This window comes from Telopea speciosissima, chromosome 8 (assembly GCF_018873765.1).
Source record: "Telopea speciosissima isolate NSW1024214 ecotype Mountain lineage chromosome 8, Tspe_v1, whole genome shotgun sequence".
NCBI lineage: Eukaryota > Viridiplantae > Streptophyta > Magnoliopsida > Proteales > Proteaceae > Telopea > Telopea speciosissima.
In genome coordinates, this window is record NC_057923.1 from 4608946 (window position 1) to 4621918 (window position 12973).

Below are 12973 nucleotides of genomic sequence, written 5' to 3' on the forward strand. Positions count from 1 at the left end.
ATGAACAAGTTTGTGAGAGCACTTTGATTGCTACCTTCCTCAGGTTGGGTGAACTTGTACCATAAAGCACCCACCAGTCAACTGCATTATAAACATAGAATATTAAAAATATGTGCATTGTAAAGGGATACAATTATAATTCATAAATGTAAAGTCATGCCACATTGCCACCTACCAGGGTCTGACTTTTGTTCACCCTCCACTGCAACTTTTTCAACTGAAACTTGCTGAGGCCTCTCTGAAGAATTTGATCTATTTTCATTTTAAATTTTCAAACAGTGTTAGAGGCATTAGTATTTGCTATTTAGTAATTACATTCCTTTACTGACTACCAATGTACCAAAGTCCCATAGTCTCACCTCATCATTGCAATCAGATTTTGTCTTGGGATTGACCTCCAACTTCTCAATAACAGCTTCAACTGGCAGTAACAAATCCGTGTCCAGCCCAAGATTATGTGAGTACTGGTACTTTGGATTCAAATAGTATGCTAGTAAAGGGGAAACCACAAATATAAGTTGTTAGTGACTTAATTCTTTCGAGTTTTGAATATGTAAATGTAAAAACTCATATAAAGTGTAATGTATGTTGAAGTGTTGAACTCACTAGCTTTATACAAGGGATGACTCAAGTGCTTCTCCCATCGCTCATCAATGATGTTAATGTATGAGCGAGCACTTCGGGGTATTGCAGCTCGGACCATTTCTTTCATCTTCTGCAGGGCAACATATATGTGGGGCAAAGTAGGCTTCTTCTCCGTGTCAACCATCCTTAGTACTGCCACCACTGGCTCTAATATGGCAACAACTTTATACAAGTCCTTCCAAAATCCATCACTTGCAATGGTCTCTTGTGCTGCCTTCCCTTCTTCTGTCCTAGAACTTGGCCAACTAAACCATTGCTCACTTGCAAACATTGACCTCAAACCTACCACCTTCGACTGAATGCTCTTCAATGCAATGTAATTGGTGGCAAATCGAGTGACACCGGGCCTCACTAAATCCCCCTTGCATTTTTCCCTCATCATGGCTAAAGCATAACCATGGTTATACACAAAGGTGGTCACTTGCCTTGCCCTATTGACCACACCAGCCACCAAAGCTTTTTTTGCCATGTCCTTCAGCAGTAAATCAATAGAATGGGCTGCACATGGAGTCCAAAAGAGGCGGATCCTCTTACTCTTCTTGTTCATCAATTTTTTTCCAGTCTTTTTAAAATTAGAACCGTTATCCGTCACAATTTGGATAACGTTCTTTGCTCCTATATCTTCCTCCACCACTTGCTTCAGTAGCTTATACAAGTATGATGCATCCTTGCTATGCTTTGATGCATCAACAGACTTCAAGAAGACAGTCTTCCCATTACAACTCACCATGAAATTTATAATGGACTGTCTAGTAGGTCCAGTCCAACCATCAGCCATAAGAGTAACCCCATATGTGTCCCACCTTGGCTTCAGACCCTCTATGTACTCTTTCAGCTCCTCTACCTCTTTAGGCAAATATATATTATACAACTCATATGGTGTAGGCCCCTTCCATCCTGGGCCAACCCTCCCTGCAGCGTCAAGGAATGCATTATAATATATTTCTTGTGCTACATTAGCTGGAATGCCATTGTATAGCATGAACTTGCTGAAGGCTTTCCGTGCTTCCTCTTGTTTACCACCAAACATTTGCGGGATGGTTGGCTGGAAGGCATCTTGTTGCCTAAAGGTAGATGGATCCTGCTAAAAAATGGTATCTGGGGAACGTGCTCGGGGTCGGGCTTGGGGCCGTGGGATATCTCTTGTGCCAGTGCTTCTCCTCCTCTCATCTTGTTGCACTGGTGCAGCTGAGCCAGATCCACCAGCTCCTCTTGCTTGCTCATATCCTCTTATATTCTCAAAATGAAAACTCTGCCAAAGTCTGCTGATAAATCCTATATTCAGCCTCTGATTCGAACTCACCAGGTGTAGGCCTATATTCAGTATCATCTCCTACTCCTCCAAGGATGTCTACACCAGGCCTCTCTAAAACTGCCTCATCGAAAGTTATTTGTTGTCTTTCCCTGTCAACTTTCTTTGTTCGTGCTCCTCTCAAGTTTTGTGTCATTTCCAGTTTCACTTGGCTCGGAACATTTCGGCATTTGGCAACATCCTTGCCCAGACCAGACAAATGTTTCTTTAACCTAGTTGCTCCTCCAAAATTTAGAATCTTTCCACAGTAGTCACACTTTGACTTCTTTTTATCCTCAGACATCGGGACTCCATGTTGCCATGCTATATCCCCCATTGTGTAAGAAATATCTTATTTTTTACACTGTTACATAAAAAAACATGTATTAGTAACTATTACAGACTTAAAGTAAAGTATTAAACATTTAAAGTATTGTATTCATAACGATTAAACATAATATGAAGCTACTAGAACAATCAAATACCTATATCTTATTTATTCCCTAACCCTAGTATTTATTTATTAATTAAAAATAATATTTACAATTTTTATTATAAATAATTATACCTTCAAATATAAAATATTACAACATAATGATGTATTTGACATCATTTGAAGTTGGACATTATGTACAAATGTTGTGCATAATTTTCCAACAAAAACAGGTATTTTTCCTTAATTTTATATATATTTTAACTATTTTAATAATATTATTATTAAATCTGAAAAATAAAATATTTTTTTTAATGGGTGAAAAAAAAAAATTGACTCCATGAGGTTGTAGAGCATGCAAACTTGTCTAACATACATCAAGATCACATCCAAACAATAAGTATTTATCTTATTTTCTTTAATTTTTTTTTTGAAAAAAATCATTTTTTTCTTCCTGAAATTATAATAAAAATCTAATAACCCAAAAAAAATCCAGCCTCCATCAGGTGATAGATCGGCCAAACTTGTATAACATAACTCAAAATCACACCCATCTACCAAGATTTCATCAATTTTTTTTCAAAAAAATAGGTTTAGGGAAAATGAGTTACCTTTCAAAAAACCTTCAAAATCTTGATCAATCTTGCAAAACTAAGCTTCAATCTTTAGTTTGGCACCAAAATCAGCTTCCAAAGCTTCGAATCCAACCAAAAAATGAAGAAGGGAAGAGAAGAATTGAGACTTTGAGAGAAGAAGAGAGTTAGAGAGAAGAGAGAGCAAAATAGAGAGGAGTAAGAATGATTCTGTCGAGCTGGGGCTGTTTACAATCTGTAGATGGCTTAAATGAAGTTAAATGGGTCAATTGACCCAAGCCCATACCCGAAACCAGCAATTCGACCCGAGATCTCGCCGAGATTTCGCTAGATCTCGGCGAGAAAGTGCACTTCTGAGTTTCGTAAGCCATCTCGACTTGGTAAATGAAAACCGAGAATCTCGGCGAGATTTCGGACTATGTACATTACAATATATATTCCCTCGCATAATATATACATCATACTTCATAGTACTAAACATATCATTCCATATACATATTGCTATACGAACCTTATTTCTTTGTTGTTCTTATTTCATTAATAACAAACATATCGTATTACATTCTTATCATTTCACTCAATTTCTAACCATATTCCTCTCACAACATTCGTTGTTACAAACATATACATAACCATGATCCTTCACATTCTTAACATTATATAGAGAGCAATGCATCGTTAATACATGATCCCCTCACCTTTGTTTCCTTTCGATTTGATCACCTCTATCCTTTGTTTCCTTTCGATTTGATTACTTCAATGGTCGGTAGATAATTTAGTACTTGCAAGCAACCCTCAAGAATTTAATCTACATGTCAAATAGGTCTTGCAAAATTTGCTTTTCTGCTCAACTTCCTCTTCAATCTCTTCTTTCAATTTAGGCTTTCAGCAATATAAATCCCTTAACCCCTATGTAAACAGTAAGCAAACTAATCAATTAACCCATCAAAGAAATAAAAACTATGCTAGAGGAGAAGAAGAATCTAAGCTTACCTATACTTCTTTTCTTCTTCCTCTTCTTCTTTCTTTATTTTCTCTCACTCAAGAACTCAGCACAGCATCCTTAGGAATTTCCAGCAACTATGTGATTGTTCCACCCTTGCCACCACCTACTTAAGCAATACCATGGTACTAAATCTCGTTTTGTTTCGGTGTTTCGGTCTGACCGAAATTTCGTCAGTCGAAATATGGTATTTTTCTGTGGGTGTAAAATGCCAAAATGACCGAGATTTCCGAAATTTTCGAAATGAGATTACCGAAATTACCGAGATTTCCGAGATTTCCGAAACGAGATGACCGAAATTTCCAAAATATTCGAAATATTGCACGTGACACTTTTAGTGACTTTTTTCAATATCTCGCGAAATATCGTGAGTCCACGATATTTCGTCGATATCTCACGAGATATCGTCGAAATATGGTATTTTTCCATTTCATATTGGTATCGTATCTCGGACAGCTCGAGATATACGAGATTTGGCGAAATATCGCCGAAATTTCGTGAGATTTTGAACCTTGAGCAATACACATGGTGGCTGCCTCTAAAGCCACCATGTGATCCACTAGCATGCTTAGTCAAATCAGGTCCATGACCACCTCCTCCTTCCAGCCATGTGGCTGGGTTCCTATTGCCACCACCACCTTGGCCATGCAAATGGTGGCTGTTTGTCAAAGTGGCTGACCCTTGATTACACCTCACCCTTATGCCATGTGGCTACTAATTATGCCACAACTTCATCCTCTCCATGCGCCATGTGGCAACCCTTAAGTTGGACACATGGTCCATTCATGCTAAGCCACCTCTAATCCCTCATTAATCCCCTTAATAAATAGGATTAACTTAATTAATCATATTAATCAAATACTAATCAATACAATATCACTAAGATTAATATAAGCATGCTACCTCGTGCTTGCACTATTCATCATAAATAAATAAAACAATTCAATAGACACTATAAGGGTGATATTAAGAGCTGCAATAACGATAGAAGCATAAAACTAATGAGTGATACTATGAAACTTTGGGAGAAGGTTAATGAAACCCGTTTGAGAAGAGAGACTCATATCTCGAAGAATTAATTTGGTTTTATGCCAAGTAAATCCATAACAGAAACTATCTACCTACTGAGGAGGCTCATGGAAAGATGTAGAGCTAGCAAGAAGGATCTCTATATAATCTTTATTGACCTGGAGAAAGCCTATGATAGAGTCCCTAAAGATTTAATCCGGAATGTTCTTGCGAAGAGAGGGGTGCCGAGTAAATATATAGATGTAATTAAAAATATGTATGGGGGTCATAGTTGTCTAGGCGACGCCTAGGCGTCCAGGCGCCTTTCTCTTGCCGTGATTTCTGGTGTCGCCTTGTTGGTGTTGACTTGGTTTTTAACTCCCTCGATTGCCTTGGTTCACTTAGGATTAATGTAGCTCTAGATAGGAGAAAAATCCCACTGGAGGCCAAGCAATAGGATCTAAAAAGGGCTGCTGGTTTGATTGGGCAGAATTAGGGTTTTTAGGTTAAATGCTAGGGTTAGGTATGGGGGAATGGGGTAATGTATATCTGATTTTAATAGGCAGGCTTAGGGGAAGCTATTAAAACAGATTTTAATAAGTTTTGAATCAAAATTCAAATTTCAGAATTGTAGGGTTAGGGTTTGGGTTTGAGGTTTTAGGATCTAAGTTGAAAATTAGGGTTTAGGATGGGATTTTTGGGCTGGGACTGAGGTCGAGTTTTACTGGCAGGGGGAACAAGGTTCGATCAAGGTTTAGGCCAATTCTGATGGTTAGAATAGACTGTACAGGTTTTAGACTATTTTAGGGTTTTGGGGTGTTAATGGTGGTAGGGGAAACTAGGGTTTGGACTGATCAGAATGGGCTGCAGGTCTGGTCGAGCGGAGGGATTGGTATGGGGAGGCTGTGATCTGATTTTGGTGAAAAACGGATGTAGGATGAAGGCTGGGTAAGACTTAGATGATCTAGGGTTTTAAAAATTCAAACAGAAAAACAACAGGGATCGAATGGGGGGGAAAGAAGAATGGAATGGAAACAGATATTTAAATTCAGACTTGCAGCAGATATCCACCGGCAGCAAATCTAACATTGAAGGATAGAACCACCTTCACAAAGAGAACCTCCCAGCCGTCACGGCATAAGGAGTCACAGGAAATCCACCTATCCTTCTTCCTTGCTAGATCCACAAGGCAACACTCCAAGGAGCAGCAGCAGCAGCAATCGGCAGCCAACAAAAACACTTTTTTTTTTTCAAAAATTCAATTGTGGGGGAGCCGCCACGATTTATTTTATTTATAATATGGCTAATTCCAAATCCTAATACAAATTAAAGACTTCTCCTTCACAAAATCGTGGAAGGGAGGGGTTTAAATCTAACTTTACTAATTAAAACAGTAAAATGACTAAGATACCCCTACTAAAGTTAAGAACTAATTAGCTAAATAACTTAAATTGGACCACTTGAACCAATTGGATACAACCAATTCTAAACCGATTCAATCTAAAAACAGAAAAATTAAACTAAGTATGGAGAATACTAGCAAATAAACCTAACCTATGGCTCCCTACTTAAGCCCTAAATTCAGGACTTCTTCTTCTTCTTCTTCTTCTTCTTCCTACTTGGATCTGCATCAATTAGCCCTAACAACTATGATGGGGTGTGGTCTCTAGTGAGATCTGTGGGAGGCCAGGGCAAAGAATTCTCAATTATTGTTGGGTTACATCAAGGATCAGCCCTAAGCCCTTATTTGTTTGCACTTATCATGGATGAAGTAACCAATAACATCCAAGACGAGGTCCAGTGGTGTATTCTCTTCGTCGATGATATCGTTTTGGTGGATGAGACAAAACAGGGATTAACGCTAAGTTAGACATGTGAAGAGGCTTTAAGATTAGTATATCAAAGGTGGAGTATATGATGTGTAAGTTTAGTTATACTATGATAGATAATGACATGGTGAAAATTGAGGAGAGAGATACCCTAAGTGATTATTTTAGATATTTGGGGTTTACCATAAACAAAGAAGGTGACATAGATGATGATGTGGGGTAAATGAAGTGGAGAGGTGCAACTGGAGTATTGTGTGACCGACATATTCCTTTAAAACATAAAGGAATGTTCTACAAGACTGTTGTCGTACCGGCTATGATGTATGGGGCGAAATGTTGGGTAGTTAAGAAGGGTCGTATAGCGAAGCTATGTGTTGCAGATATCAGGATGTTAAGATGGATGTGCGGAAAAACTAGGAAGGATAAAGTGAGGAACGAACATATTAGAGCTGATGTGGGAGTTCCCCCGATCAGTGACCAGCTCAGAGAATGTTGTTTGAAGTTGACCATGTTCAACGGAGGCCTGGGGCCGCACCAGTAAGGAGAAGTGATTTGATCCCGATTGAAGGAGCTAAAAGAGCTAGGGGCAGGCTTAAAATGACCATAGGAGAGGTTGTGAAGAAAGACATGCATAGTCTGGGCCTTGTGCCAAATATGACCTCAGATAGAGCCTATTGGAGGACAAGGATCCACGTTGTTGGCACCATGTAGCTGGGAATTCTTGATTTTCTGGGCTATGCTCTCTCCTCTTAGTTTCATTTTCCATTTCTCACATCTCTTTTCTCTCTTCTTCATTTTTATTCTTCATTCCTCTTACTTTCATTTCCCTTTGTGAGGAACTCAGTTTTCCCTACTTTGTTTTGAGAGGATCCAGGTAGCCGACCCCATTTAGTTGGGATAAGACTGAGTTGTTGTTTGTAATTCAATACACACTAAAATAATAACAAATAATCCAAATCAATATTAAAGTATTATACTATAAATGTGGGGCATTACAAAAGGCCTCAGTTGAACATGGCCATGCCACCTTCAACGATTTTCTCGTAACTTAACATGTATCGGAGCTACTCCCAAATCAGCTCTAATTTGATTATTCCTTATTTTATCCTTCTTAGTTTTGCCACACACCCATCTCAACATCATCATCTCAGCTACACTAAGTTGATTATATGATGCTTCTTAACTGCCCAATATTCCACACCATACATCATAGCCTATAAATATTTTCTTTTAAGTTTTAAGGAATACGTTGATCACACAATGTATGTTGCGCTATTGCGACCTGTTGATTGCGGGTTCAAAACTTGGAAACAGTGTCTCCTGCGAAGCAAGGGGTAAGCTGCGAAACATCATCTTCTATATTAATATGATATTGATAAGTGGCCTGGGAATAGAATATGAATGGTGCAAGGATCCTCGGGCATGGATTAAAAGACCATTATTGGATATTTGAGTAAGTCCCAGCCAATCCTGATAGTTATCAGGATGGATTGCCGGGGCAGAAATGGATGCTCTGATATTGATACTCAAGAGAAAATTTGACAGGATCTGTAAACCTACCTAATTGGATGTTGCTTTGGACTGGACTAAGCTTGATCTGGATTCTGGATTGAGCAACAAGATTCACCGATCCTCAAAACCATGATCTTAGTTACTTACCCATCAGAAGAAAATAAAACATAATGGATTCTTTGCCCTCGTATTAATTCCATAACCACTGCCCCGTCACTTCTTCATGTGTACTGTTAAGACTTGCTTTTCAATTTCTGCTTGTGTTACTAGCAAATATATTGTCTGGAAATGTCAATTTACAGAGTATAAATTGATAAATCAAAAGAAAAGTTAAGCCAGCTCTTTGCTGCATTGAGCTCTCTCTCTCTCTCTCTCTCTCTCTCTCTCTCTCTCTCTCACACACACACACACACACACACGGTGAAAAACATTAATTTTTCAAATTAAGCATCTTAGCGTAATTTGGTGCAAGCGTTTTTAGATTCCTCAATGTATAGCCAGTTCTCCAAATTTTTGTCGAATTGTTTTGGGTTAATTTTAGTCCTTTTTACCTTCTTAATCCACCCCCATATTTTTTTCATTAATTTGCTGAACAAGTGACTTCACATGTAAAAACTCTCTTGCGCTATGATCTGATTATGTAAGTTCACAGGAGCGCACTGCAGCTCTGGCAGAAGGCAAAGCCCCTCCCACCCTGAGTGTGAGTGCTGACATTCGGCCTTTGAACTTGGAGGATTTCAGATATGCGCATGAACAGGTATGAAATCCAATGCAAAATAAATTTCAGAAAAAAAGTGATCTGGGTTTAGTGGAATTTGCTGATTTTGGATGTTCAAAAATGCCACTCTTCTCTTGGAAAACAGGTCTGTGCAAGTGTGTCATCAGAGTCTGCGAACATGAGCGAGCTGCTACAGTGGAATGAACTCTATGGAGAAGGGGGCTCAAGAAGGAAAAGGGCTCTCAGCTACTTCATGTGAAAGCATAAAAAATGTACAAAGGTTCTTTATTTGTTCTTTTTCGATTCTATACCATCAAGCACAAAGTCATGTGTTGTTGATGCTCTCTCAAGGCTGCTGTGCTGACCCAGCGGGTTGATGGATTGGGGTTGGGGTTAGGGTGGATTGTGGTCAGCTGGACCAAGCTTAACAGGGGGCATGTTTTGTATAATATGAATTATAACTCAATTAGATATAAATTTAATGCATAGATAGCATCAATTTAAGTTAAATCTTTGTTCAGTTGGTTACTAACCTTCTCGCTGCAGGAACTTGTTTAAGAGCTTGTTTAGATAGCATCAATTTAAGATAAATCTTAGTCACTGTATTGAGGTTTCAAAAATCTATTTTTCACCATCATAATCTTTTTCTTCTCCACCTTCTCATTCGTTGTATTGTAATTGCTTTGTACTCCTTAGAACTCAACCTTTTGTCTGATCACCCTGAGCATGTCAAGTTTCTCTCTTGGGTGTGTGTGTTACCGTCTCTCTCTCTCTCTCTGTACTTGTGCCATCTTCTCCCCTTCCATGGCTTCTATGCTGTACAATAAAAAATTGATCAGATATAAACCACAGTCGTCGGATTTAAGTTCTGTAAACCATGGGTAAGGTGATCCGAAGCTAAGGGTGGAGGACTGAAGGGGTGATGAACTTACAGATACAAACCACAGTCCTCCATCCCTCATCTTGAAATTAAGGGGGGATGCAGACATCGTGGCATCTTCCCCGGCATCATGTTACTCTAACTCAACCAACTAAATGTTGCCGGAAATATTGTCAACAACATATGATGTTTAATGCTGTTTTCCCGTTAATGTTTTTGTGAGATCTTAAAAGCTAGTAATCGGCATATACTGGGGTGGACAAGGAAATGGGGGTCCAATATATGTACAAGTCTATTATATTCCGAGAGCATTAGCAGGAATTGGATTTAGTAGGGGACCTTTTCCTTGTGGTAAAAAAAAATTCCCTATGGGCGGGACTGTGTTGATCAAATCTGTCTTTCAATCCTTTTAAATCTACTGGTGCGATATTTATGGGCTGTCAAAATCCACAATCAAAGCCATGGAGTCTCTCTTCTGTGCTTTCTTATGGAAATGATAAGAGATTTTTAAATTCCTCCATTCGATTAGTTGGGCAGGCATCTGTCGTCCCAAATTGGAAGGAGATCTTGGGATTCACAGAATTTGTGAGTGTATAATATTGCAAGCCTTCTTAAGCTAATATGAAAAATCTCTACTAAGCAAGACTCAATTTGGGTCAATCGGATTTACTTTATCTACTCAAAAATGACTCCATCTAGATTGTTCCCCAACTTGTAGACCCCTCTTGGGTTTGGTGCAAAATTGTTCTCCTCCGCCCTAAGCCCTTAGTGCACCTCTTCTGTGATCGTTGACGGGATCTCCACCTCCCTCTGGCTTGATCCTTGGCATCCCTCCATAGTCCTTTACAACCTCTTAGGTGCCCGTTAGGTTTACTCTACTGATATCCCTAAATCTACCCATCCTCTATCATCTCCCATGGCTCTTGGTCCCCCTCCCCTTACCCCCCGGTCTCACTCAACTCTGGGCCTCGCTCCCCCCTCTCCCACCCCCTCATCCATCTCATTTGGACAAAGTCACCTGGCTCCTCTCCCCCATTGGTATTTCTCAGCTTGGAACTGTGTTAGACTGCATGGCCCTTCAGTCCCTTGGCATAAATTAGTTTGGTTCAAAGGCCATATATCTTGACACTCTTTCAATGTCTGGCGAACCCTTAGTCTTTGTCTCCCCACACAATCATTTCTCCTTCTCCGCTACATTCCTGTTTTTCCTTCCTGTATCTTTTGTTGGAATGGTGTTGAGGACGTTGATCACCTCTTCTTTTCTTGCCCTCTTATCCTCCACTTTTTGGAAGAAAACCTTAGATTTCCATTTGGCCCCGTAGTAGACGTCCCCTATCTTTCGCTCAGGAGTGGCAATGGCTAGATATGTCATTTTCAGGTAGCTCAATCTGTGATAACGCCCGCAAGCTTGTGCTTGGGGTTACTATCTCTCATATTTGGATGGAGCGGAATCTTCGAAGATGGACCGCCAAGTCTACTAATTTTATTTGGAAAACCATCTTCTTCGATGTCAACTCTAGGTTTCATATGCTTCCCCATGACTCTCTTACATATTCCCCATGGAACATGTATATTATATTTAATGTTGTTTTCCTATTAATGTTTTTGTGAGATCTTAAAAGCCAGTAATTGGCATATACAGGGGTGGAGTGGTGGACAAGTAAATGCATGCCCAATATATTTACAAGTCTATTATATTCCGAGAGCATTAGTAGGAATTGGATTTAGTAGGGGACCTTTTCCTTATGGTCAAAAAACATTCCCCACGGACAGGATTATGTTGATCAAATCCGTCTTTCAATCCTTTTACATCCTCGGGTGCAGTATTTATGGGCTGTCAAAATCCACAATCAAAGCCATGGAGTCTCTCTTCTGTGTTTTCTTATGGAAATGATAAGAGATTTCTAAATTCCTCCATTCGATTAGTTGGGCAGCCATCTGTGGTCACAAATTGGAAGGAGGTCTTGGGATTCACAGAATCCGCGATTATATAATATTGCAAGCCTTCTTAAGCTAATATGAGAAATCTCCACTAAGCAAGACTCAATTTGGCTCAATTGGATCTACACCTATCTACTCAAAAATGATTCCATCTAGATTGTTTCCCAACCTGTAGACCCCTCCTGGGTTTGGTGCAAAATTTAAGACTTCCCCATTTGTTTTGACGTGGTTTTACTGCATATTTTCTCTTTTATATGATTTATCTCATATATATATATAGATAAATAGATAGATAGATAGATAGATAGATAGATAGATAGAGAGAGAGAGAGAGAGAGAGAGAGAGAGAGAGAACTGGCATGATTGTACCTTGAATCGATTAGTCACCATAGCATGGAAGTTCAGTTGGGGGCACAAATGGTAGACAAGTTATCCATATCACCTTACATTTATAATCAAACTTTCAAACACCTGTTCTCTATACTCATGTGTTGTTTTGAAAAAATTTTCTAGGAAATAAACTGTACATGAATCCAATAGAAACCATTGAGGATCAGGAAAAGCCAACCCAAGGGGGTTGGCGCAGTGGTGAGCTAAGGTGAGCCGTAAACTCGGACGTCCTAAGTTCGAGTCCCACTGCCCTCACCTTGGGCCAGCCATCACTCAGTCTCAAAGCTAGTTGGCCGCTATGACGGAGGTTCCGCACGACAATAGGCGCGATGGCCATCCTGTTGCCGGGGGGGATTAATCGAGCTAACCCTCGTAATAAAAAAAAAAGATCAATGGAAAAACCCATACATATTGAATAAATAGGCACCAAATTTAATAGATGATTTATCAAGGGGCTCCAAATATATCAAATACTTAAATAGCTAAATAATTTTCCCATGTGGCAATTATAAAAAAAAATAAGAAGGGAACAAGAACATACAAACAGATGAGCATGTGAAATTATCGCCCAATCCCTCTTGAAATAGACCAAGCACCAATCTCTTGCTCAAAAAAAATTAGCCTATGTGGCTTAAAAGTGTCTTTCATGTTAGGAACTTAAATGATTTCTTTTATAAGCATGGTGGAACCTTATGTGTGTGATGTCTAGTTACCTTCTCCCTACCTCACA

The 12973-nt window shown here is 39.3% G+C and overlaps 1 protein-coding gene across 1 annotated transcript in view; it reads left to right on the forward strand.

Annotated features, from left to right (window-relative positions):
- The window catches only part of LOC122672819, a 29098-nt gene extending 19556 nt beyond the window's left edge, over nt 1-9542 (forward strand). The window contains exons 26-27 of the mRNA XM_043870310.1: nt 8967-9071; nt 9178-9542. Coding sequence (XP_043726245.1) covers nt 8967-9071; nt 9178-9291 — 219 coding nt within the window. The 3' untranslated portion in view covers nt 9292-9542. The remainder of the gene's footprint in view (nt 1-8966; nt 9072-9177) is intronic.
- The last annotated feature ends 3431 nt before the right edge of the window (nt 9543-12973 follow it).